The 22,956-nt window shown below is 41.3% G+C and overlaps 1 protein-coding gene across 1 annotated transcript in view; it reads right to left on the bottom strand.

Moving 5' to 3' along the window:
• Positions 1-22,956, bottom strand: part of CPA6 (carboxypeptidase A6) — a 111,079-nt gene that overhangs the window by 12,962 nt on the left and 75,161 nt on the right. The window contains exons 5-8 of the mRNA XM_077808682.1: positions 18,776-18,877; positions 17,793-17,897; positions 1,767-1,877; positions 1,421-1,511 (exon numbers count right to left, since the gene is read on the bottom strand). Of these exons, the coding sequence (XP_077664808.1) occupies positions 1,421-1,511; positions 1,767-1,877; positions 17,793-17,897; positions 18,776-18,877 (409 nt within the window). The remainder of the gene's footprint in view (positions 1-1,420; positions 1,512-1,766; positions 1,878-17,792; positions 17,898-18,775; positions 18,878-22,956) is intronic.

The following is a 22,956-nucleotide window of genomic DNA, read 5'->3' as shown; positions in this document are numbered from 1 at the left end:
TAGAGTTTAAAATAATCTCTATATACAATTAAAAGTAGCTCTTCATTTCTTTTATAAACCTCCACTAATAGCCCCCTTGAAATACTAAATGGCCTTAATACTAAATACTTTGTGTCACCACGGCCAGCAAAACATCTGAAGTCTCTTAGCCAAAACATTTTAGAAACATAAATAAAAAAAGTTAGGAATTAAAAACCAACAACAAACAAACAGATTAGATAACACCATGAGCCACATTTACCATTGTATACCAGCTCATTCCAGCACCACAAAGACAGCTGTAAAACTGGCTTAATTAGCTTCTTAAACTGGGTTTACAGCTCCTTTGCATCACTGGAATAGTACAAAGCAGTTAGTGCATACTCCTAACATTAAAACTTCTTTCTCCGCTTTTACCAAATTTCCCAGAAAAACTCTACGTTGGGGTGAGATGTGGCACCTGATATTTCAGAAAACTTGGCTTCTTTTTTGAGAAGTTAGGAGGAACATTCACAATCAAGCTTACAATATAATGCGGTGTGGCCAAACTTACTGATCCTCCGAGCCACAAACAACAATCTTCAGAAGTTCAAGAGTGGGGGCGTGCCAGCCGGGCACTTCTCGCCCCACTACTGCCGAAGCCCCGAGCCCTGGCAGGCATGCCCTGTGGGGCTGAAGCCCCAAGACCCCCCTCCCAGCTGTTTGCTGCTGCCTCTCCCTATAGTTGCAGCTCCCAGTTTGCCAGTTCCAGCAGCTGCCATGCAGGGAGGGGGTCATGTGCCCCCCAAGATTTTTGCCAGGGTTTGCTGGCCCCACTCAGTCACATGGTGCCACAGGACCCCCTCCCTGCATGGCAGCTGCTGGAACTGGCAAACTGGGAGCTGCGACCATGGGGAGAGGCAGCAGCAAACAGCTGGGAGCTGCAGGGAGAGCCATTGCTTTTGCTGCTGCCTCTCCCCACAGAGTTAAAGTAGTGGCCCCTTCCTGCAGCTCCCAGGTGTTAGCTCTGGGTGGAGAGGCAGCGGCAAACAGCTAGGAGCTGCAGGGAGGAGCTGCTGAGGGTATGGGAGGCGGGCGTGACTTAAGCTGTTGGGGCGGGAGCAAACCTTTAAATTGTGCTCTCCCACTCTCAGCAGGCACCAGTCATCTCTGGCCGAAGATCCTAGCCCCATCACCCTGCTGCAGGGCAGACGCCTTGAGCTCCCCCCGCCAGTCTGGTACATGGAGAATGGGGGCGGCAGGGGTGCTCCATGAACTGCACTTTATCTGTAAAAGAGCCGCGTGTGGCTCACGAACTATGGTTTAGCCAATGGGATGCTAGCTTCAATCTTAACTATGGAGAGGCTACGGCTGCTGTAGAATGTTCTAATCTATTCAGTGCTCTGGACAGTTAAATGCAGGATGACATAGTTATCCACATTCAGCTTATTTCCAGACTTACCACACCATTTCACTTTCCAGTTACGATTAGCATCTACACCATGGCAACGAAACTGTGAGTTCTTTGACCTTGTTTTTCTCCAAAATCGATCCTAGTTATAATTTTTAAAATAATGAAACTAATTGAATACATGTTGATAAAACAACTCTGTACATGTAACAAATCATCTATGTTGAAGATGCTCAGTGCAATATTTTAACTTTCTTGCAAGTCAATTATATTCTTAGGTCAGATAAAATAAAGTGATGAATCAGATCATTACAGCATTCAAATGAGACTTCTATCTATAATCATTCCATCTTTTCGATCTTAATATGTTTTCAGAAACATTAGCCGAACTACTTACATTGGTCCAGCTAAAATGGTATCCATCCACATTAAATACTGGCATGATGTAGAAATACAGCTGATTTAGCATCCTTCTCATGGCGGGATCACTCTGATATGTCTGAAGAGCCTAAAGGAGGAAGTAAAATAGAAGTAGTTTCTATAATAAAAGGGTTTGAAAAGTAAGTATTGTGATTAGCTAAGCCAGTCACATGACTGTAGGCAGTTAGTAGTACTGGAGGGTTTACTTCTGTAACAGGAGGTTGGCCTTATTGCATTACTGCTATTCCAACAACTGTGCTTGAATGGAATATTGTCTGTCCATAAATGAGACTAATAGCAACACAGTAATGAGAATATATTCAGAAAAGATTTTCAAAAGGAGACCATCCTATTGTTAGTTAGTTTCAGACAGACAGGAAAACACTGGAACTGCTTGCTCTAAACAGAAACAAGTGCATTGAGCATTAGTGAGATGATTGGGCGAAGGAGCTAAAAGTCAATGGGCCAGATCCTCAGTTGGCATGAATCAGTTTAGCTCACACTAAGTCAATGGAGTTATGCTGATTTGCACTAGCTGATGATAGCACCTAATATTGGTGAGGTCATAATATATGAAAAGGTATCAAAAGGCAAACGATGAAGGTCACATCGTATGTGAGATAAAGATCTCTTAAATTAAAAATCATCAACCCAAATTACTTCTCCACTTACAATTGGGCAAATCCTGTACCCTGCACCAAGCCTGCATACCATAGGTTGGACCAGTAATTGAAGGTGGAGGAAGTAATTCTTCCCCTCTGCCGGACACAGGAATGCAGTAGCCCATGCATGTGCTGCACTCCTCAACAGAGTTCTGGTTTGTCTATGTATCTGCAATTCCACCAGCCCCACAGACTCTCCTCCATTGTATGCAGAAGTGTGCAATCCTTCTGTAACTACCACCATCACTGGGCATTAACTCCAGTGTTCAGGCTTCAGTGCAGTAAAGTGCTTAATCCTGTGCTTAACTTTGAGGGAAGAAAGCGTAACACATTGAATGCAGGCTACGTAGGCATGCTCCCAGCATCTGACCACCCTGTGCAATGTACCCACATCAGTTCCGTTCTACTGAAGGTCCTCAAGGCCCACACAGGAGTTGTGGTGGGAGGAGCAGGATTTACTTAACACCGATGAGAGCTAAAATTATTGTTACTCACAAATGCTAGGGCTACAGTATCAGGTCAGGGAATTTAATACCTATGCAGCTTGGTCCTGCAGATGCTCCAAGTGTGAAGCTCCCATTGAAGTCAAAGGATGTTATTCTGTGTGACGTAGCTACAAGAATGCTCTCATAAATTCGCAGCAAGGGATATTTAGGTTAGATATTAGGAAAAACTTTCTAACTGTAAGGATAAGTAAGAATTGCGACAGATTACCAAAAAAGGTTGTGGAATCCCTGTCACTGGAGGTTTTTCAGAACAAGTTTGTCAAATGCCTGTCATGGATAGTCTATGTATGCTTAATCCTGCTGCAGCATGGGGAGGGGGATGGACTAGATGATCTCTGGAGGTCCTATCCAGCCCCTTCATTTCTATGGTTCTATAATTGGACTTGTCTGGGGACAGAGGTACTGGACACAACTCTTCCTCTATAGCAACCATGTTATTTCTATGAACCATTTTTCTATATTAACTTTGTTAATATTAGAAAGCCACTTCAAGGCTACCCATCAAAATGGTTACAAATCTTTGTATTAGTAACACTGCTCTGCTGGACTAGCAAAAGATAATTTTGTCATAATGGAAGGCTTTGCTTACTCCTGCAGTGATGGCGTAGAAAACCAAGACCCTGATCCTTTAGACTTAAGCATTTGCGTATTTATGCAAATTGAAGTAAACGGGGCTACTCATACATGTAAAGATATGCAGGTGCTTAAGTCTTTGTAGGATAAGGGAAATTATAGATGCTGTAAAAGTTCTGTATTGCAATGAAACAAACTCAAAATGTGGGTTAGAGCAACTGAGCATCTCTTCGAGGCTTTTTTGTAGGGAGAGAGGATTTAGTTGGGGAAGGGATAGACTTTTTTTTGCCATCTTATGTTTTCTTCTCATTACCAAAGATAGTGGAGATCCTGTCCCTATAATGAGGATTTCCATGTCAAAGATATTGAGTTTGAAGTAGCCTCTAGTTTTTGTTTTCTGTATAGTGCTCTTAGGCTTCAAATCATATACTGTAACTGTGCTTTCATAGGATCTGTTTTTTACCTGCAGTGTTGTGATGTATATTGTATTACCAGATTGATGTAATATGATACATACTTCTTAAAAATCACACTAAAATGCTTTTGGATGTCAAAAATCTTCCTCAGTAGGGCACCCAAATAATATTTATAAAATATAAATACAGTACATAATGAAATTGTGATGAAAACTCAGAGAAAAAATTAAAAAGTGAACTGAAAAGTGTCATATGCTTTAAATTATATGAATAGTTGTAAAAGGGTGGCCTGCCCCCTTTGCAGGACCAGGAAGCCAAGGGGTAGCCAGTCCTGTTTAATTAGCTCCACCCTGCCACACCTGGGTTGGGTACAGGAATTAAAAAGGGGGGAAGCCAAGCAGTTAGGGGCTGAAACTGGATCTGGAATGTACGCCCAGCTGTGGCAGTCATAAGAACATAAGAATGGCCATACTGGGTCAGACCAAAGGTCCATCTAGCCCAGTATCCTGTCTAGGGGCCAATGCCAGGTGCTTCAGAGGGAATGAACAGAACAGGTAATCATCAAGTGATCCATTCCCTATTGCACATTCCCAGCTTCTGGCAAACAGAGGCTAGGGATACCATCGCTGCCTATCCTGGCTCATAGCCATTGATGGATCTAACCTCCATGAATTTCTCTAGTTCATTTTTTGGACTAGTTATCCGGCCTTAGGGCAATAAAAAAAAGACTGTCTCCATATGTACAAATAATTGAATCAACAAAATTATATTTCCAATAAGAGTTAGGGCTGCCAAGCAATTAATAAAATAAATTGCAGTTAATCACATGATTAATTGCACTGTTAATAATAGGATACCATTTATTTAAATATTTTTTGATATTTTCTACATTTTCAAATATGTTGATTTCAATTACAACACAGAATACAAAGTGTACAGTGCTCACCATATATTTATTTTTATTACAAATATTTGCACTCTAAAAACAACAAAAGAAATAGTATTTTTCAATTAACCTAATACAAGTACTGTAGTGCAATCTCGTGATCATGAAAGTTGAACTTACAAATGTAGAATTATGTACAAAAAAACTGCATTCAAAAATAAAACAATGTAAAACTTTAGAGCCTACAAGTCCACTCAGTCCTCCTTCTTGTTCAGTCAATTGCTCAGACAAACAAGTTTGTTTCCATTTGCAGGAGATAATGCTGCCTGCTTCTTGTTCACAATGTCACCTGAAAGTGAGAACAGGTGTTCTCATGGCACTATTGTAGCTGGAGTCACAAGATATTTACATGCCAGATGTGCTAAAGATTCATACGTCCCTTCATGCTTCAACCACTATTCCAGAGGACATGTGTCCATGCCGATGACAGGCTCTGCTCGATAACAGTCCAAAGCAGTGTGGACCAATACATGTTCATTTTCATCATCTAAGTCAGATGCCACCAGCAGAAGGTTGATTTTCTTTTTTGGTGGTTTGGGTTCTGTAGTTTCTGCATCGGAGTGTTGCTCTTTAAAGACTTCTGAAAGCAAGCTCCAGACCTCGTCCCTCTCAGATTTTGGAAGGCACTTCAGATTCTTAAACCTTGAGTCGAGTGCTGTAGCTATCTTTAGAAATCTCACATTGGTACCTTCTTTGCGTTTTGTCAAATCTGCAGCAAAAGTGTTCTTAAAACGAACATGTGCTGAGTCATCATCCGAGACTGCTATAACATGAAATATATGGCAGAATGTGGGTAAAATAGAGCCAGAGACATACAATTCTCTCCCAAGGAGTTCAGTCACAAATTTAATTTTTGCATTATTTTTTAATGAGCATCATGAGAATGGAAGCATGTCCTCTGGAATGGTGGCCGAAGCATGAGGGGGCATATGAATGTTTAGCATATCTGGCACATAAATACTTTGCAATGCCAGCTACAAAAGTCCCATGTAAACATCTGTTCTCACTGGTGACATTGTAAATAAGAAGTGGGCAGCATTATCTCCTGTAAATGTAAACAAACTTGTTTGTCTTAGTGGTTGGCTGGATGAGAAGTAGGACTGAGAAGACCTGTAAGCTCTAAAGTTTTGCATTGTTTTGTTTTTGAGTGCAGTTCTGTAACAAAAAAAAAAAATCTACATCTGTAGGTTGCACTTTACCATATTTGTATGAGGCGAATTGAAAAATACTGTTTATCATTTTTACAATGCAAATATTTGTAATCAAAAATAATAATATCAAGTGAGAAGTGTACACTTTGTATTTTGTGTTGTAATTGAAATCAATATATTTGAAAATGTAGAAAAACATCCAAAATATTTAATAGATTTCAATTGGTATTCTATTGTTTAACAGTGCAATTAAAAATGTGATTAATCGCAGTTAAGTTTTTAATCACGATTAATTTTTTTGAGTTAATAGTGTGAGTTAACTGCAATTAATCAACAGTGCTAAATAGAGTTAGTACAGATGGGGATACATGTAGCATTAGTCTGGATCTCAGGACATACTGGGATAACAGGGAATGAAATGGTGGACAAGACAGCTAAAAGTGCTATAAGAAATGGAAGGACTGACACAGAAATACCCTCGAGTAAACAGCAATTCAAAAGCCCAGTGAAGAAAAATTTAAAAGAGGAATGGCCAAAAATTTGGATCAGTGAAAAAAGAGGAAGAGGAATTTCTGAATTGTGTTCTAGAGTTGAGAATAGGGACATACTTCAGGGCCCTGATTGGACAAATGAAGTGATTTTGTTCAGAGTACTGATTGGCCATTATAGCTTAAACAAATAAACGACCACAAAGCTGGACTATGTGCGTGCTGTAACTGATCACCTTTTATGGGTTCGTAAGCGCTTTGATAAAGGAAGGGAAAAGTTACATTATGTTATTTAGTAAAAATATGGGGGAAATGCGATTGTATTAGAAAGGTGTTGTTACGTTATCTGAAAGACACAGGGCAGAACGAGAAAATATGAACTGCTAGCTATTTAGGGGAGTATAGCTGCTGTTGGCTATTGAGTATCCAGTCAACTCTGCTTTCACACGGGGGTGTGGGGGGTAGGGGAGAAAGGCAAGGGCCAGCTGCGGAGGAGAGTAGTCAAGCTGGGTTGTGGCTGGAGAGCAGAGTAGGCTCATTAAATAAGGAGCCAGGCTCCAGGGTGGCAGTCATGGGGCTGCTATTCCAGAAGAGAAACAGGGAGCAGGAGAGGCTGTCAGGGGAGGCAATGGGAAAAAAGGCCTCCAGGGAGAAAGCCCTGGGAAGTAGGGCTCAGTCAAAAGAACAAGGAAGAATCCTGCAGGAGGCCCTGAAGCAGGAGAGGATGAAAGAGACAAATGGGAAAAATCTCTTGGGAGCTACAGCCCACGACGTGCTGAGGAACTGTTTTGTAGGTTTTGCTTATGTCTGGAAAAGCAAAGTGCCTGTAAAAAGATTTTGTGTCTGACAGTGGGTCCTTTGTGGGCTGGGGACAAGTCAGCATTTTACAGGTTTTTTTCCCTTGTAAATAAAAGTAATACTGTGACTATAAAAGAGAAATAATGCAATGACTTAAAAATGATCTCACATCTTCCTCTGTGCCTTAGGCAACATCCAATTTCAAACAGTTGATAGACTTCTCTGTTTTGTTTTGATGCTTGCTATCTTGTGAAATGACACTGTGAAAGGTTTTGGAAATCAATATGGTCCCAAAGCTGTACTTTTAAAAATATCAAGTTGAGTCTTAGAATTGACTTGAATGATTCATGTGTTTCTCTTTAAAATGTTTCCTTTAAAACATTTTAAAGGTTTATTTTAAAACTTTGTAACTATCATCTGATTTAAAACATAATGGACCCAGGTAAAGCTTTCTGACTGGTGTAAATCAAAAGTAACTCCTATGAAATAAATAGTTACCCATGTGTAGAACTGCTGTAAGTGACATCAAAATAATTTCTTTATCTTAAAAAATATTTCTCTCATATACTATTTTTCTTTTTACAAACTTATGCTTTATATTTGTAACAAGACAAGACAGGTTGTGTATTACCGTCAAATGTTATGTCTTGATGGCATCCACGAGGCCTTTGCCATTTTGTCAAACAATCACTAAGGTGTATCATAAGAACAGCCATACTGGGTCAGACCAAAGGTCCATCTAGCTCAATATCCTGTCTTCTGACAGTGGCCAATGCCAGGTGCCCCAGCAGGAATGAACAGAGCAGGTAATCATCAAGTGATCCATCCCCTGTCACCCATTCCCAGCTTCTGGCAAGCAGAGGTTAGGGACACCATCCCTGTTACTATTATACTACGCTATATTACTATACTATAAAAAAGGGATAGAGAATAAGATGGAGAATATTTTATTGCCCTTATATAAATCCATGGTATGCCCACATCTTGAATACTGCGTACAGATATGGTCCCCTCAACTCAAAAAAGATATACTGGCATTAGAAAAGGTTCAGAAAAGGGAAATTAAAATGATTAGGGGTTTGGAATAGGTCCCATATGAGGAGAGATTAAAGAGGCTAGGACTTTTCAGCTTGGAAAAGAGGAGACTATGGGGGGATATGATAGAGGTATATAAAATCATGAGTGGTGTGGAGAAAGTAAATAAGGAAAAGTTATTTACTTGTTCCCATAATGTAAGAACTAGGGGCCACCAAATGAAATTAATGGGCAGCAGGTTTAAAACAAATAAAAGGAAGTTCTTTTTCACACAGTGCACAGTCAACCTGTGGAACTCCTTGCCTGAGGAGGTTGTGAAGGCTAGGACTATAACAGGGTTTAAAAGAGAACTGGATGAATTCATGGAGGTTAAGTCCATTAATGGCTATTAGCCAGGATGGGTAAGGAATGGTGACCCTAGCCTCTGTTTGTCAGAGGGTGGAGATGGATGGCAGGAGAGAGATCACTAGATCATACCTGTTAGGTTCACTCCCTCCAGGGCACCTGGCATTGGCCACTGTCAGTAGACAGGATACTGGGCTGGATGGACCTTTGGTCTGACCCAGTATGGCCATTCTTATGTTCTGTTCTTATATTCTATCAGTATCATACTCTGCAACCTGCCTTTTGTAATGTGTATCTAATCCTCAAAATAATGATTAAAGTGAAAAAATACTAAGTGTTAAAACATATATTCTCATCACCATGACAAATACAACTTGTATGTCAACCACTAGTCATTTTTCTCCATTACAGTTTGTACAAAGCGTTCAGAATTATATTTTACATGGCTTAATCCTGCATTCCCGAAGGAAATCAATGGAAGTTTTGCCACTGAATTCATGGAGAACGAGACTGGACCAATACATGTGGAATAGTATTAATACCAAAAGAGAAGATGATATAGGAATGTTGCCAAAATCTGATGGAGAAAAAATAAACAGTGACTGATAAGAGAGGCCCATGTCTTCAGTTGCATAAACCAGCAAACCTACATAATGATTAATAGAGCTATTGCTGGCTCACCCTAGCTGAGGATCTATTCTATATATAAATACACTGTGCAACAGAAATGCTAGAAGTCACCAAAGCTGCAGATCAAAGAGTACTGAATGAATGAATCTATGCATTTTACAAAGGAAGGGAATTCATGGCAAATGACAAGGCAAGGAGACAGGCTTCAGAGAAACTTTTAAATTGTAGACAAGCTAGTTGGGCCTAATAACCATATCCTGTCCCACAATTCATTGTCTTTACATTTAAGTTAAGACTTGCTATTTCTGGTTTTGGATTAATAATTATTAACACTGACTTAGCCAGTTCCTATTTTAGCACTGAAAACTGACTCTGTTGTTGTTTCCTCAGCAATCATACCATAACACTATTTCTAATGAAACAGGCTTTTAGCTCCTTACTGTGTGTTCAAACATCAGTCATAGCATCCTTATTGAAAGTGACTTAAGATGTTTGTTATTTTCTGTACATTTTAAATAATAATCAGGTCTGGCCTTAGGCCAAGCAAAGCAGCTGCTTGATTGGGCCCATGTAATTCTGCACTGATTTGGTAAATACTGGGTTATCCTATCTTCATCTCTGGAGACAACTCATAACTTAATCTGCTCTCCTCTCTTACATCTTAGGGATCTGCTTTTGCTTGGAGCCCTACAAGTCATAAGCTTGATGCTAGATCTGTGATTCCACATGAGGTAATAAAATGCAATTTCATGACTCAGATAGAGATCTTAAAACATACGGTCAAATTTTCAAAAGTTGGACCTTCAACTGTGCCTGAAAAATGTTTACAAACAAACCTTCCCTGCCATTTTGGGGTTGTACAAGAAGCATCTTCTACTGGCACTAGATTAGAAACAGCAGCTGGAAAAATGACAAAGTATTATGTCCTCCTGGGAATGCTTAGCAGGGACCCTATGGGAAAACTCCAGAAAGGAGAAGGACCCCCTAACTTAGGTGCCTGAGACAGTTGTAGTCCAAGGTCCAGTGTGCTTCAGCAGAAGCACTGGGAACCACAACTTGTGGACTACTTCCTGGTTCCTGCCAGGAAGTACCCTTTGTCTTTGCAGCAGAAAGCTTTAGCAAAAACTGAAGCTGGGAGCATGAGACAAGCAGAGAGGAGGCTGCTGGACTGTAATCCCGTTCTGTGTTTCCTATCAGAATAAAACTTTGCTCCTCTGTGGTTTGTCTGCGTGGATCTGGTGAGGTGGATACACACTGGTACACAACACCGAGCACACTGGGGAACCTCCAGCCCAGTCCCCCAGCATTGGGTAAAAAGCCACAAGACAGACTTCCTGTATCTTGAACAATCTCATACTGGGAAGGTGAACAGGAGAGGAGGTTACATGTGAATTGTACGGTGGCTGGGTCAGAGGAGAAGAGAAGGGGTTATGGAGCCAGCAGCCCAATTGATATGCCAGGGCATCCAACTGTAATCCCAGGAAAGACTGCATACCCAGCCATCCGCTGAGTATGCAGTTCTAGACAACTCAGTGTTTTGGGGTAGGGACTTTTCTGCAGTAATTCAGTGTCTAGCAGCATTAGAAGATGCAGAACTCCATGTTTCTGTGCGAGGGCGGGAGAAATGATCCATAAAGGATTCAGGGTCCATTGGTCCCAAGGTAGGCCACAGAACTACTTAGGAGGGAGGAATAAGTAGTCTGTACCACCTTTAGAGAATAGGAGTCACTCCAAATGGCCAGGTGGAGGGGTACCCAAACATCCCTAAAAATTCTGCAAAATGGATGCCCAGCTTTGGAAAAGTTGACACTTAAATCTTATTTTTTGGCTATGTTAACCCCAGGAAATGTTTGTCCAGGTGCTTTCAATCCAACAGTTTGAATACATAGTCTGTTCAAATTGCTGTTGAGACACAGTGACAGCTTCTAATAGTAAAGGGGATAAACAGTCACCTATAACTTATTTACTTTCCTCATTGTCTAAATTGTCCAACTTTTGACAGTTAATTCTGAAAGTCCTTTTCATGCTAAGTAGTACTCCCTCACCTGAGCAGTCCCACTGAAGTCAATGGGTCTACTTGCAAAGTATTATTCTGTGTAATTCTGTGTAAGAGTTGCACATACGAGCTCTCATTAGGGTGTCCCTATTTCCCAAAGGGAAATGGGACATTGCTGTGAGGCTGGGGTTGCTTGTTGCTGGAACTCTGCTTCCCTCAACCCTGCAAGAGGCTGTCACTTATGCCTGGAACCGCGCCTGGCCCTCCTGAGCCCTGCCTCCCCTGTCTGCAAGGGGCTGGCATTGCTGCTCCCCCCCCCCCACATTCCTCTGTATCACACCCCACTTTTTTGACAAAATTGGGCATTTGTCCCATTTGCTCTTGCCAACTTCATCAGTTGGCAAGAGCAAACGGAACAAATTCCCTCTTCTACCGAAAAAGTCGGGACAGGTCGGACAGGGCTTATAAAAGGGACTGTCCTGGCTGAAACAGGACATATGGTCACCCTAGCTCTCATGGAATATAGGACTGTATTCTTCCTCTGTGCAGATGACACTGCTGAGCAACGATGAGTGTTCTCCTACGTTTCTAAAGCTAATCGGTCTCTTTATTAAGAGAGGTATTTACAGAGGTTCTGTGCCTGCAGGTCGCATTCCAGTCAGGTGCACACAGACTGGGTTCCTCGTCTCTCCTCTAAACTCTTTGATCCTGTAATCTGTGGTCCTCCCTCCCTTCATGTAGGTCAATACATGCATTGAAGAGAAACACAGGGCTAGTCTACACTGGCAGCGCTTTAACATGGCTTGTGTGGTCGCGGCAGAGCGCTGAGAGAGCTCCCAGCCCTCTAAAGAGCCTACCTCCATGAGGGGCGTAGCTCCCAGCACTGGGACCACAGCTCCCAGCATTGGGGCACTGTCTACACTGGCACTTTACAGCGCTAAAACTTGCTGCGCTCGGGGGGGGGGGTGTTTTTTCAGACCCCTGAGCGAGAAAGTTGCAGTGCTGTAAACTGCCAGTGCAGACAAGCCCATACTCACTAGTTTAAAAGCCCCTGTGTGTATTGGTGTTTGAGTGTCCGAGTGACTGATAGCACAGACGTCTACAAATAGTGATTATCACTGGCAAACTCCTCCTATAGGCACAACACAGCTGCAGTGATACTTCTATTTCATCAAAATGCATTCATGTGGTAAAAAAAAAAAAATGAATAGCTGCAATCTGAATGAAAGTAATTTTTACCTTCACAAGATTATTGTGGGTTGTCATGAAGATGCAGTTGACAAGTTTAAAGTGCACAACAAAAATAACATATTTCCCTACACTAAGAAGCTGCAGATAATTTTCTCCTTTTTGTTGCAGAGCAAGGAAAAAAAATACTTTAAACGTTTTTCTTGTTGAACAAAACTGGACTCACTATGGACCAAAAGAGAAAAACCATTAAAAGCATAGGAATGCTTTCCACAGCTATTTATAAAACAATGCCTCAGTCATCACATGCCTCATTGTGGTGACAGGAAGGTACTACACTTAACCTCTTATCATTTGCTTAAGAGTTTATCCATTAAAATTACACTCATAATTAGCAAAAAGAAAAGGAGGACTTGTGGCACCTTAGAGACTAACCAATTTATTTGAGCATGAGCTTTTGTGAGCTACAGCTCACTTCACACACGGCTGTTACTCTGAAACCACTCATAATTAGGTCATGATCCTGCAAACCCATGCTACCCGCACAGAGATTAGCTCCATGGAAATCCACTTGCACTCAAGGCTAGTAGCAAGTATTTGCGGGATCAGGCCGGGATACACATCCAGGCGACTTTTGAGTATTAGATTTGGCTGAGGTTTTGTGATATAAGTATTTTCAAATAGAAAAAAATATTCAGAGTAAAGCCAGAAGAGAGATCATTTATGATTATCTACTCTGATCTGTATAACAAAGGCCAGAAACATGTGTGCATGTGCGCACCCCCCCCCCCATTTAGAACAGCCTTTCCCAATAAAAAAAAAGAACAGTATTTATTTCAAAAAGGTAGGCGTGGGCCTGCACCAAATTTTTAGAGGAAAACATCCCAAACTGTGTAGCGTGGGACCATCTTTACACAAAGGAGACCGACTCAGGCAAGGAGAGGCATTCTCTGATCAGCAGCAATCTGCAGCTGCCTGTGGTCTCTAGTGCATATTAATATAAATAAATATCTTAAATACATAGAACAGTGTTGCTTATTCTCTAGTATTGTTAAGGACTAGATTGTGTCTGGCTGCCTAGTATAAGCAGGGCAGGCAGGAAGGGTGCAAAAATCCACCATCTTATGCAGCCAGGTTCAACTGCAACCCACCTGCGGTCTGTGTGCTCCATAGGGCACAAGACGCCCCAAAGGGAGAGAGTTGGAGAGGAGGCAGGGCCATGACTAGGTGGGCAGAGTGGAATATGCTGCAACCTCTGCAGAGGTGTAGCAGCAGTCATGCTTTCCCAGTCTACTATAGAGCTCCAGGAGAAATTATACCTCCTTTAGGCAGAATTCCTCCAACATCTGCCCAATGCAGATATGTGCCTAATTGGCACAGGGCTGAGCCCTAACGTGCATTGACTAGCCACTTTACTGAGAATTTAAGGGTACACACAGAAACATACTGAAAGGGTACCTCACAATAATGTTTTATGACAACACTTTAATACTAAAATAAATTATAAGAAATGAATACTTCATCTTTCATGAACACAAGTTTAATTTTTGTTTCCTTTCCAGATAAAATGCAAGCGGGAGAGGAAGGCAAAAAATGGCAGATGACAACAATCTGTCTTTCTGCTATCTACAGAACAGCAAGCAGCTTGATAATACCGAGAATTACACCACTCTAGCAGAACATGACACCTCTCCCCCTTTTCCTCACACTCAGAGGAGTCATCATTTTTTCTGCTTTAGAAAAGGGAGCATAAATTATGACTCTGGTATATCTACTCTGATTAGACTTTTTATTCATGACTTTCACCTTTTTTTTTATCTTCAATAAGGGCTTGTGTTCACTAGAAATTTAGAGAGCTAGAACATGACCTTAAACTAACACAACATTGACTAAAAGAAAAGGAGTACTTGTGGCACCTTAGAGACTAACAAATTTATTTGAGCATAAGCTTTCGTGAGCTACAGCTCACTTCATCCGATGCTCAGATAAATTTGTTAGTCTCTAAGGTGCCACAAGTACTCCTTTTCTTTTTGCGAATACAGGTTAACACGGCTGCTACTCTGAAACAACATTGACTACAACTTTGCTGTCACACTAGACAGCCACAAGCTGTATTTAATATTATATTAATGGGTCAAGGGTAAATCTTGGTCCCAGTGGGGTTTACTCACAACCAGCTGCATGATGTTAAACACAACTTGTCCCTGTGTGCCATGACAGCAAAGTTGTAGTCAGCATCACATTACTTAACAGGTTTCAGCGTAGCAGCCGTGTTAGTCTGTATCCGCAAAAGGAAAAGGAGTACTTGTGGCACCTTAGAGACTAACACATTTATTTGAGCATAAGTTTTTGTGAGCGACAGCTCACTTCATCGGATGCATCAAATAAATTTGTTAGTCTCTAAGGTGCCCCAAGTACTCCTTTTCTTATTACTTAACAGGACTCCTCAAGGGTGTGTTCTAGCTCAATGTCATTTTCTAGTAAAGATAAGTCCTTAACTGGTCCTCAATAGAGACCCTCCATTCCACAAGTTGACTTTTCATAGCTGAGAAAGCCTGAATGAGATGCCTTTGGTACCAATCAACGTGTTTCTCAGTTTGGTCACATGGGTTGCTATGGCGCCCTCCCCTAGCTATGGCCTGAACTTGCTGCTTCCCGTGTTCTCAGCTCTTGCAAGAACGGAGAGTAACGTCTCAGTTTTCTGAAAAGCAAATTATTACAGGGTGACTGGCCCTTTAAGGGGAGATGGGCATAGACCCACTATCCCTGTATTAGTTGGAGGAGCTCTCCTGGCCCTTCCTGCCTGGAGTCAGTAGTGAGACAGAGTTTATGGATGTCCAGAAAACTTGCCTCCTAATGGACTGTGTTTTCCGAAACTCAGATTGAACTTCGGAAGGGATGGACTGCCTGCTGCTGGGCTGCATACACACTTACAGAGAATTGCCAAGAGTTGAGAGCATATTGAAACTTGGAGTGCTTCTGGAGCTCTCGTTAAAATGGCTAATCATTAATTGGGAAAATGACATCCCAATCCAAATATCTCAAGTTCATATTTTTTTTGTTTTCATTTACTCCGGCCAGAAACTATGACTATAATGGATTCCTTTCCTGTTGTGCTTTTCTAAAAATTGGGATTACACATTGCACTGAAGAAGGGGGATGGAGGAAATGCAGCATGTGAACAAAGACGATGCATGAGAAAGAGTGACAGACACATTCATTTACTCTAAGTAAATTCTGAGCTGTACACATTTTAATTAAACACAGAAAGCATATGTTAAATATTTAGTGAAACGATGCTAGCAGTCTAGTCTTCAAGGGTCTCAAATAACAGGCAGAAAATTCATATGTATCTTTACTTCCTGCTGTGGACTTTAAAAGAAACCTTATCCTAGTTTCCTAACTGCAAAAGGAATTTAAAGCACTAACTTAAAAAGACAGGCACTGGAGGGGGTGCCTTACACTGCTTATTTGCTACACCCTCTTCTCCCTCATTTCAAGGCTGGGACTTGGATCCCAATCCTGCAGGCTGCTCTGTACTTGCAAACTATTATACTAGCATAGAGTCCTGTTAAAGTATGTCTTCCCTGCAGAGTAAACTCAGGTGACTGGCACCTGCGTATGAGTAGCGACACTGCAAAGCCATACCTGTGTTACCATGTCCTCACTGGTGCTGTGCTCCCTCACGTATATCACTAGGACTTTTTGAGCCATAGCACATGGCTGCAGTAAGCTGAGCTTTTCTATAATTCTTTCCCAGTGAATTGTAGGAGAACTTGTCTGTCCTTCTGGGCATGTGGGGGAATTATGGGAAGGCACTGGAGGATTAGCATCACTTGGGTGGTTTAACATCGTTTCTCACTGCAAAGTGGGCAGGTGACCAACCTGACTGAAAGCCTCTCTCGGGCTCCAGCCTACAGCCCCACTGAGCTACCTGGTGTAGGTTGGAAGTATCATTAAACTTGGGTTTAGCGTATATTGTGTGTGGATGGGAGGTGGGTAGAGGCAAGACCTGAAAGAACCCAACTGTAGTACTGCAGTGAATACACCCTTAAAGTGTACAGGGCTATGTATGGGTGCGGGGGTCTGACTTTGTGTAGTGCCTTGCAGGATCAGGAGTTACCACAATGCTGATAGGTCAGAAAACCAGAGGCAGGTTTCCTGAGAAGACAGTGTTGCTACCATGTGGGCTTAGAGGAGAACCAAGGAAGGAGGAAAATGTGTGCTATAGGAAGACACTTGCATTCAAAGTTACAGCAGTAGTTTAGGATAGTTTGTTTATGAAGGATTTTGAGCATTGTTTGATTCCGTAAATCTTGCTGATCCAAAGTGACTAGCGTTTGGCAGGTAAAACCCTGGGCCTTAAATAAAAATCTTGCAAAATTGTCGTATGTCTGAACTGAGCCCAGAGTGAAAATGAGAGTAAGTGGTGACATGAAAAAGAATACTGATGTACTGGAGCAGGCAAGTGAAATGCTGAATTTTAATTGGTTTAATTTCCTTGCCCCATTGTTTGAAGAATGATAAAGGGAACTGGAGTTTATTTGTGAGTATGTATGTGATGTTTAGACTCCAGATAAATCAAGGGTTAAGGGAACAAAACAGAGTGGGGTGGGACCAAAGGGAAATTAATGAGACAGTGAGTGTTCGGACAATCCAGAATTCATCATTTTGGATCAAATTCATCCCTGGTGTTACTCCACTCTCTCCAATTGAATTACACAGGGGATGAATTTCTCTTTTACAAGGTTTCTAAGTTTCAAGGGCAAGGGTATTGCCAGATTGCTCTACAAAAGTTAGTGCTGGGCTTGGCATTGACTTATCTGGACCATTGCTAACGTATCAGTCTCCATAGTGTGGGCGTTCTGAATAGACTCCTATTCCAAATCTCTGCCAATACACGTAGGGCATGTTTTTGTGATGTGTGCCTAGCTTTGTCTAGGGTTGCATAAAGGGGTGACAGCCCCACTCAGGTTTGGCTTGGCTGCCCCTCCATTATGACAGAATGGTGGCCAGACTAAATCTGAGTGGTGCTGCAAACCCACGTGCCAGGTCGCAACACCCAGAGCGGGGAACTGCACCCAGCTTTGTGTTGTGGGCTGAGTGCAGGGTGAGCAACCTCTCCAATACTCCTCCTGCACCAGGGTCTCCCCGCGCGCTGAGCCCACGACCCATCTACAATCTTCCTGCAATGCACTTGTGGGTCATGACCCACTGTTTGGGAAACACTGCTCTAAAGCAAAAATAGTGTAAGGCAGAGCACACTTACTTCTTTTACAAACCATTGGCAGAAGGCAGGACCAATCCATTCTCTTGCATGAATGCCACAGTCTATCCAGACAGCTCTCTTATAAGGCCGTGTTCTTTTACCTAACTAAAAAAGTAAATATTCATTGTTACCACAACAGGTCTTAGTGCTTATTGACATTTAGTGAGCAGCAATAGCAGAAGTGGACACAGTTAATTAGCTACAATAGACACTTTGAACTTCTCTTGTAAACAGTTACAAAAGAGATACAGATCTGATACTTTGGAATGGGAATTCTAGGTATCGTCCATGCAGATCATTTCAAGGTTACAAACTGGAGAACTGAAAAAGTCACAGGAAAAGTCAGAGCTATCAACTCCTCTTATATTGAAGAAATAAGCCCTTACATGCCACTTGGAGCAGGGCTGGGAAAATGTATGTTTGAGGAATAATTTTGAGATTTTCCTGAAATCAGCATGTGATGTGAAACCAAATTTTAAGAAATTAGTGGGAAAGGATGCAAGGAAAACATATAGAAGTACTAATTTTTCCTTTGTAGGCCTTGGCTAATTTTGAGCATTGAATACCATCATTTCATCATCAACGGAACAACAAGAATTATGTGGGGCACAATGTTCAGAAGAGCTCCAGGGTTTCTTGTGGTCCATCTATCCTTGAGGGTACTCATTCTAGAAGTCAGTTATAAACTCAGATCTTTCCAACTCCCTTAAAGCCAAATCCTACTTGCCTTACTCACACAAATAATCCAGTAGATTGCAAAGAGAATATATGCAGAGGTAAAGCCAGCAGATTTGGCTCTTAACTTTCTAATGTGTGAACTATTTTCTGCCAGGTTATTACATTGTTTATTAAAGGTCTGATCCAGAGAGGTGTTGAATTCCCACAAATCCTCTGACTTCATTAGGGGATGTAGGTGCTCAGAACCTCTCATATAAATATGCTGTGTGAAATAGATATAACTGCTTTAACTATTTAATTTTTACCTTTAGTACAAACAGAGGTCTCCCTTCATATGATTTTCCAACAGAGAACATATGAACGAGATCTGAATGGGTTTTGTTCAGATGATACATCCAACTTTGAATCTGAAAATACAGAGATAAAATTGCTGCCTCAGTCATTAACATTTTTGTGAAAGAGATATTAAAGTGAAGGGGAGAAAAAAAGGCTAGTGAGACCTGTCAAGAATATGTTTTGTTTTCCAGTTGTGTCCTGTCTGTCACTTAGATTGTGAGCAATGTGGGGAAGAGAGTGGAACAGTCGTCTTTGTTCCATGTCTGCACAGTGCCTAGCACCCTGGGGCGGAGCTTTTAATAGGGTTCATAGGTGCTATTTTATTACTACTTTTACTACTATGACTAAGCCCTTAGTGTGGTTTTTGATTTGGTCTTTCATTTGTACTATCTCTGTGCTCTAATAAATGCTCTAGACCTTTTTGTCCCACCTTGCTTCTTCAGTAACTTCAAGTGTAGTCTTCCCTAATTCCTCTAATTTGTCCTGGATGGCGCCTCACTACAACAAAGTGACCACTAACCTCCCCCTTGGAAAACCTTGAAGACCCCTCCCACCAAGAAGTGGTATGGAGGAAGCAATCCAGCTAACTTCTCCCATGTGAGGCCAACTGGACATTCTCTAAAGACATTAGGTGCTGAATGGAGAAAGAAGTCTCCCCTCTGGAAGATGGCACCAGGTAAAGATGGAAAATAGGCTTGTTGGGAGAAGGGAGAGGAGTGGTAGAAGATACTAGTATCAACAGTTTCATTTTTTGCTGTGAGTGGATAGGATACTTCAACTAAACCTCAGGAGCTACAGATCCCCACAAACTGAATTCAGTGGTTTTGTTTCTAGTGCAAACTGAAATAGGTAGATTTTGCAGAGCTCTATCTAACACCCTCTGTGCTGACAGCAGTAGGTTCTGTACTTGCATGCACACTGTCAAATGGGAGGATTGATTTTTCCTTCTTCCTCTCCCTACTCAATGTCTCAGGGCCCGATTTTGAAGAGGCTCTGCACGTATAGCTTCAGAGGAGGAGAAGCAACAGCAACAGGCCATCTCATAGTTAAAAAAAAAAACAATTTTCACACGAAAATAAGCAGAAATTTTAAAACCTTGGAGCTTATACATAAGTTATTACTCAGAGAGCATTCCCTTTGACTTCAGTGAGAGATTCATAGACTCACAGAATCACAGAAATGTAGCACTAGAGGGGATCTAGAGAGGTCATCTAGGCCAGCCGCCTGCACTGAGGCAGGACCAAGTAAACCTAGACCATCCCTGACAGGTATTTGTCCAGCCTGTTCTTAAAAACCTCCACAGCCTCTCTTGGACAATGATTCCAGACCCGAACTACCCTTTATAATTAAAAAAGAAAAGGCATACTTGTGGCACCTTAGCGACTAACAAATTTATTTGAGCATAAGCTTTCGTGAGCTACAGCTCATCTGATGAAGTGAGCTGTAGCTCACGAAAGCTTATGCTCAGATAAATTGGTTAGTTTCTAAGGTGCCACAAGTACTCCTTTTCTTTTTGCGGATACAGACTAACACGGCTGCTACTCTGAAACCTTTATAATTAGAAAGTTTTTCCTAATATCTAACCTAAATCTCCCTTGCTGCAGATTAAGCCCATTACTTCTTGTCCTACCTTCAGTGGACGTACAGAACAATTGATCACTGTCCTCTTATATTTGAAGACTGTTATCAGCTCCCCACACAGTCTTCTTTTCTCCTGACTAAACATGCCCAGTTTTTCCCTCATAGATCAGGTTTTCTAAATTTGTTATAATTTTTGTTGTTGTCTAGATTCTTTCCAATTTGTCCACATCTTTTCTAAAATGTGGCACCCAGAAGTGGACACATATTCCAGCTGAGGCCTCACCAGTGCCAAATAGTGTGGGACTGTTATGTCCTGTGTCTTACATATGACACTCCTGTTAATACATTCCAAAATAATATTAGATTTTTTTGCAACTTTGTCACATTGTGACTCACTCATTCAATTTGTGATCCACTATAACCCGGAGATGCCATTCAACAGTACTGCTGCTTAGTCAGTTATTACCCATTTTGCAGTTGTGCGTTTAATTTTTCCTTCCTAAGTGAAGTATTTTGCACTTGTCTTTACTGAATTTTATCTTGTTGATTTCAGACCAATTCTCTAATTTGTCAAGGTCATTTGAATTCTAATCATGTCTTCCAAAGTGCTTGCAACCCCTCCAAGATCTTGGTGTCATCCACACATTTTATAAGCATACTCTCCACTCCATTATCGAAGTCATTAATGAAAATATTGACTAGTACTGGACACAGTACTCCTGCAGGACCCATTAAATATGCCCTCCCAGTTTGACAGCAAACCACTGATAACTACTTTTGAGTACAGTCTTTCAACCAGCCGTGCATCCACCTTATAGTAATTTCATCTAGACCACATTTCTCTAGTTTGCTTATGAGAATGTCATGTGGGACTGTGTCACAAACCTTACTGATATCAAGATATAATTCATCTGAATGAGAGTGAATTTGGCTCCTAATAATAATTTAATTAATACAACCACTGCCTATTTTTATTTCTCTATTGGTCCACTGAAATCCATGGGAGTTCTTCACATGGTGTCATAAATATAAAGGGAAGGGTAAACCTCTTTAAAATCCCTCCTGGCCAGAGGAAAAATCCTCTCACCCGTAAAGCATTAAGAAGCTAGGATAACCTCGCTGGCACCTGACCAAAATGACCAAGGAGGAGACAAGATACTTTCAAAAGCTGGGGGGGAGGGAAAAACAAAGAGTCTGTCTGTGTGATGCTTTTGTCAGGGACAGAACAGGAATGGAGTCTTAGAATTTAGTAAGTAATCTAGCTAGATATGCGTTAGATTATGATTTCTTTAAATGACTGAGAAGTTAAGCTGTGCTGAATAGAATGGATATTCCTGTCTGTGTGTCTTTTGGTAACTGAAGGTTTTGCCTAGAGGGATTCTCTATGTTTTGAATCTAATTACCCTGTAAGGTATTTACCATCCTGATTTTACAGAGGTGATTCTTTTTATTGTTACTTCTTTTTTACTGTTTTATCTATTAAAATTCTTCTTGTAAGACCTGAATGTTTTTTTCATTGTTCTTAAGATCCAAGGGTTTGGGTCTGTGGTCACCTATGCAAATTGGTGAGGATTTTTACCAAACCTTCCCCAGGAGGTGGGGTGCAAGGGTTGGGAGGATTTGCGGGGGAAAGACATTTCCAAACAACGCTTTCCTAATAAAATAAACCCAGATAAACGTTTGGTGGTGGCAGTGGAAGTCCAAGGGCAAAGGGTAAAATAGTTTGTACCTTGGGGAAGTTTTAACCTAAGCTGGTAAAAGTAAGCTTAGGAAGTTTTCATGCAGGTCCCCACATCTGTACCCTAGAGTTCAGAATGGGGAAGGAACCTTGACACATGGAAAGCTTGCAAGCTTTGGCCCTTTGTAGAACCACCATTACCTGAATACTTTTATCTCTTTTGGGCCCCATCCTGCAAACACTTAAGCATGTGAGAAAATTTTAATCACAAGTAGACCTGTGGACTTCAGTGAGACTTCTAACGTGAATAAAGTAACCATGCCCTCAGACTCTGAAGTCAAAAGAATTTAAACTAAAGTTATGTTAACAGTGCCTGGTTTAAAACAAAGAAGTTTCTAAGGTAATTAGTTACATTTTTAAAAAGGAAAAGGAACATAAGAATGTAAGTCCTACTGGGTCACACTATTGGTTCACCTAGCTCAGTATCCTGTCTTCCAGCAGTGGCCAACACCAGATGCTTCAAAGGTAATGAATGGAATAGGGCAATTATTGAGTGATCCATCCCCTGTTGTCCAGTCCCAGCTTCTGGCAGTCAAAGGTTTAGGGATACCCAGAACATGGATTTGCATCTCTGACCATCTTGGCTAGTAAGCCATTGATGAACCTATCTTCCATGAATTTGCCTAATTCTTTTTTGAGCCCAGTTATACTTTTGGCTTTCACTAGATCCCCTGGCAACAAGTTTCACAGGTTGACTCTGCAGTGTGTGAAGTAGTACTTACTTTTGCTTATTTTAAACCTGCTGCCTATTAATTTCATCAGGTTACCCCAGCTCTTGTGTTATGTGAAAGGGTAAACAACACTTCCTTATTCACTTTCTCCACACCATTC

This window comes from Eretmochelys imbricata, chromosome 2 (assembly GCF_965152235.1).
Source record: "Eretmochelys imbricata isolate rEreImb1 chromosome 2, rEreImb1.hap1, whole genome shotgun sequence".
Classification (NCBI taxonomy): domain Eukaryota; kingdom Metazoa; phylum Chordata; order Testudines; family Cheloniidae; genus Eretmochelys; species Eretmochelys imbricata.
Note: the sequence above shows the minus strand (reverse complement) of the source record. Positions and strands in the feature narration are given on the sequence as shown.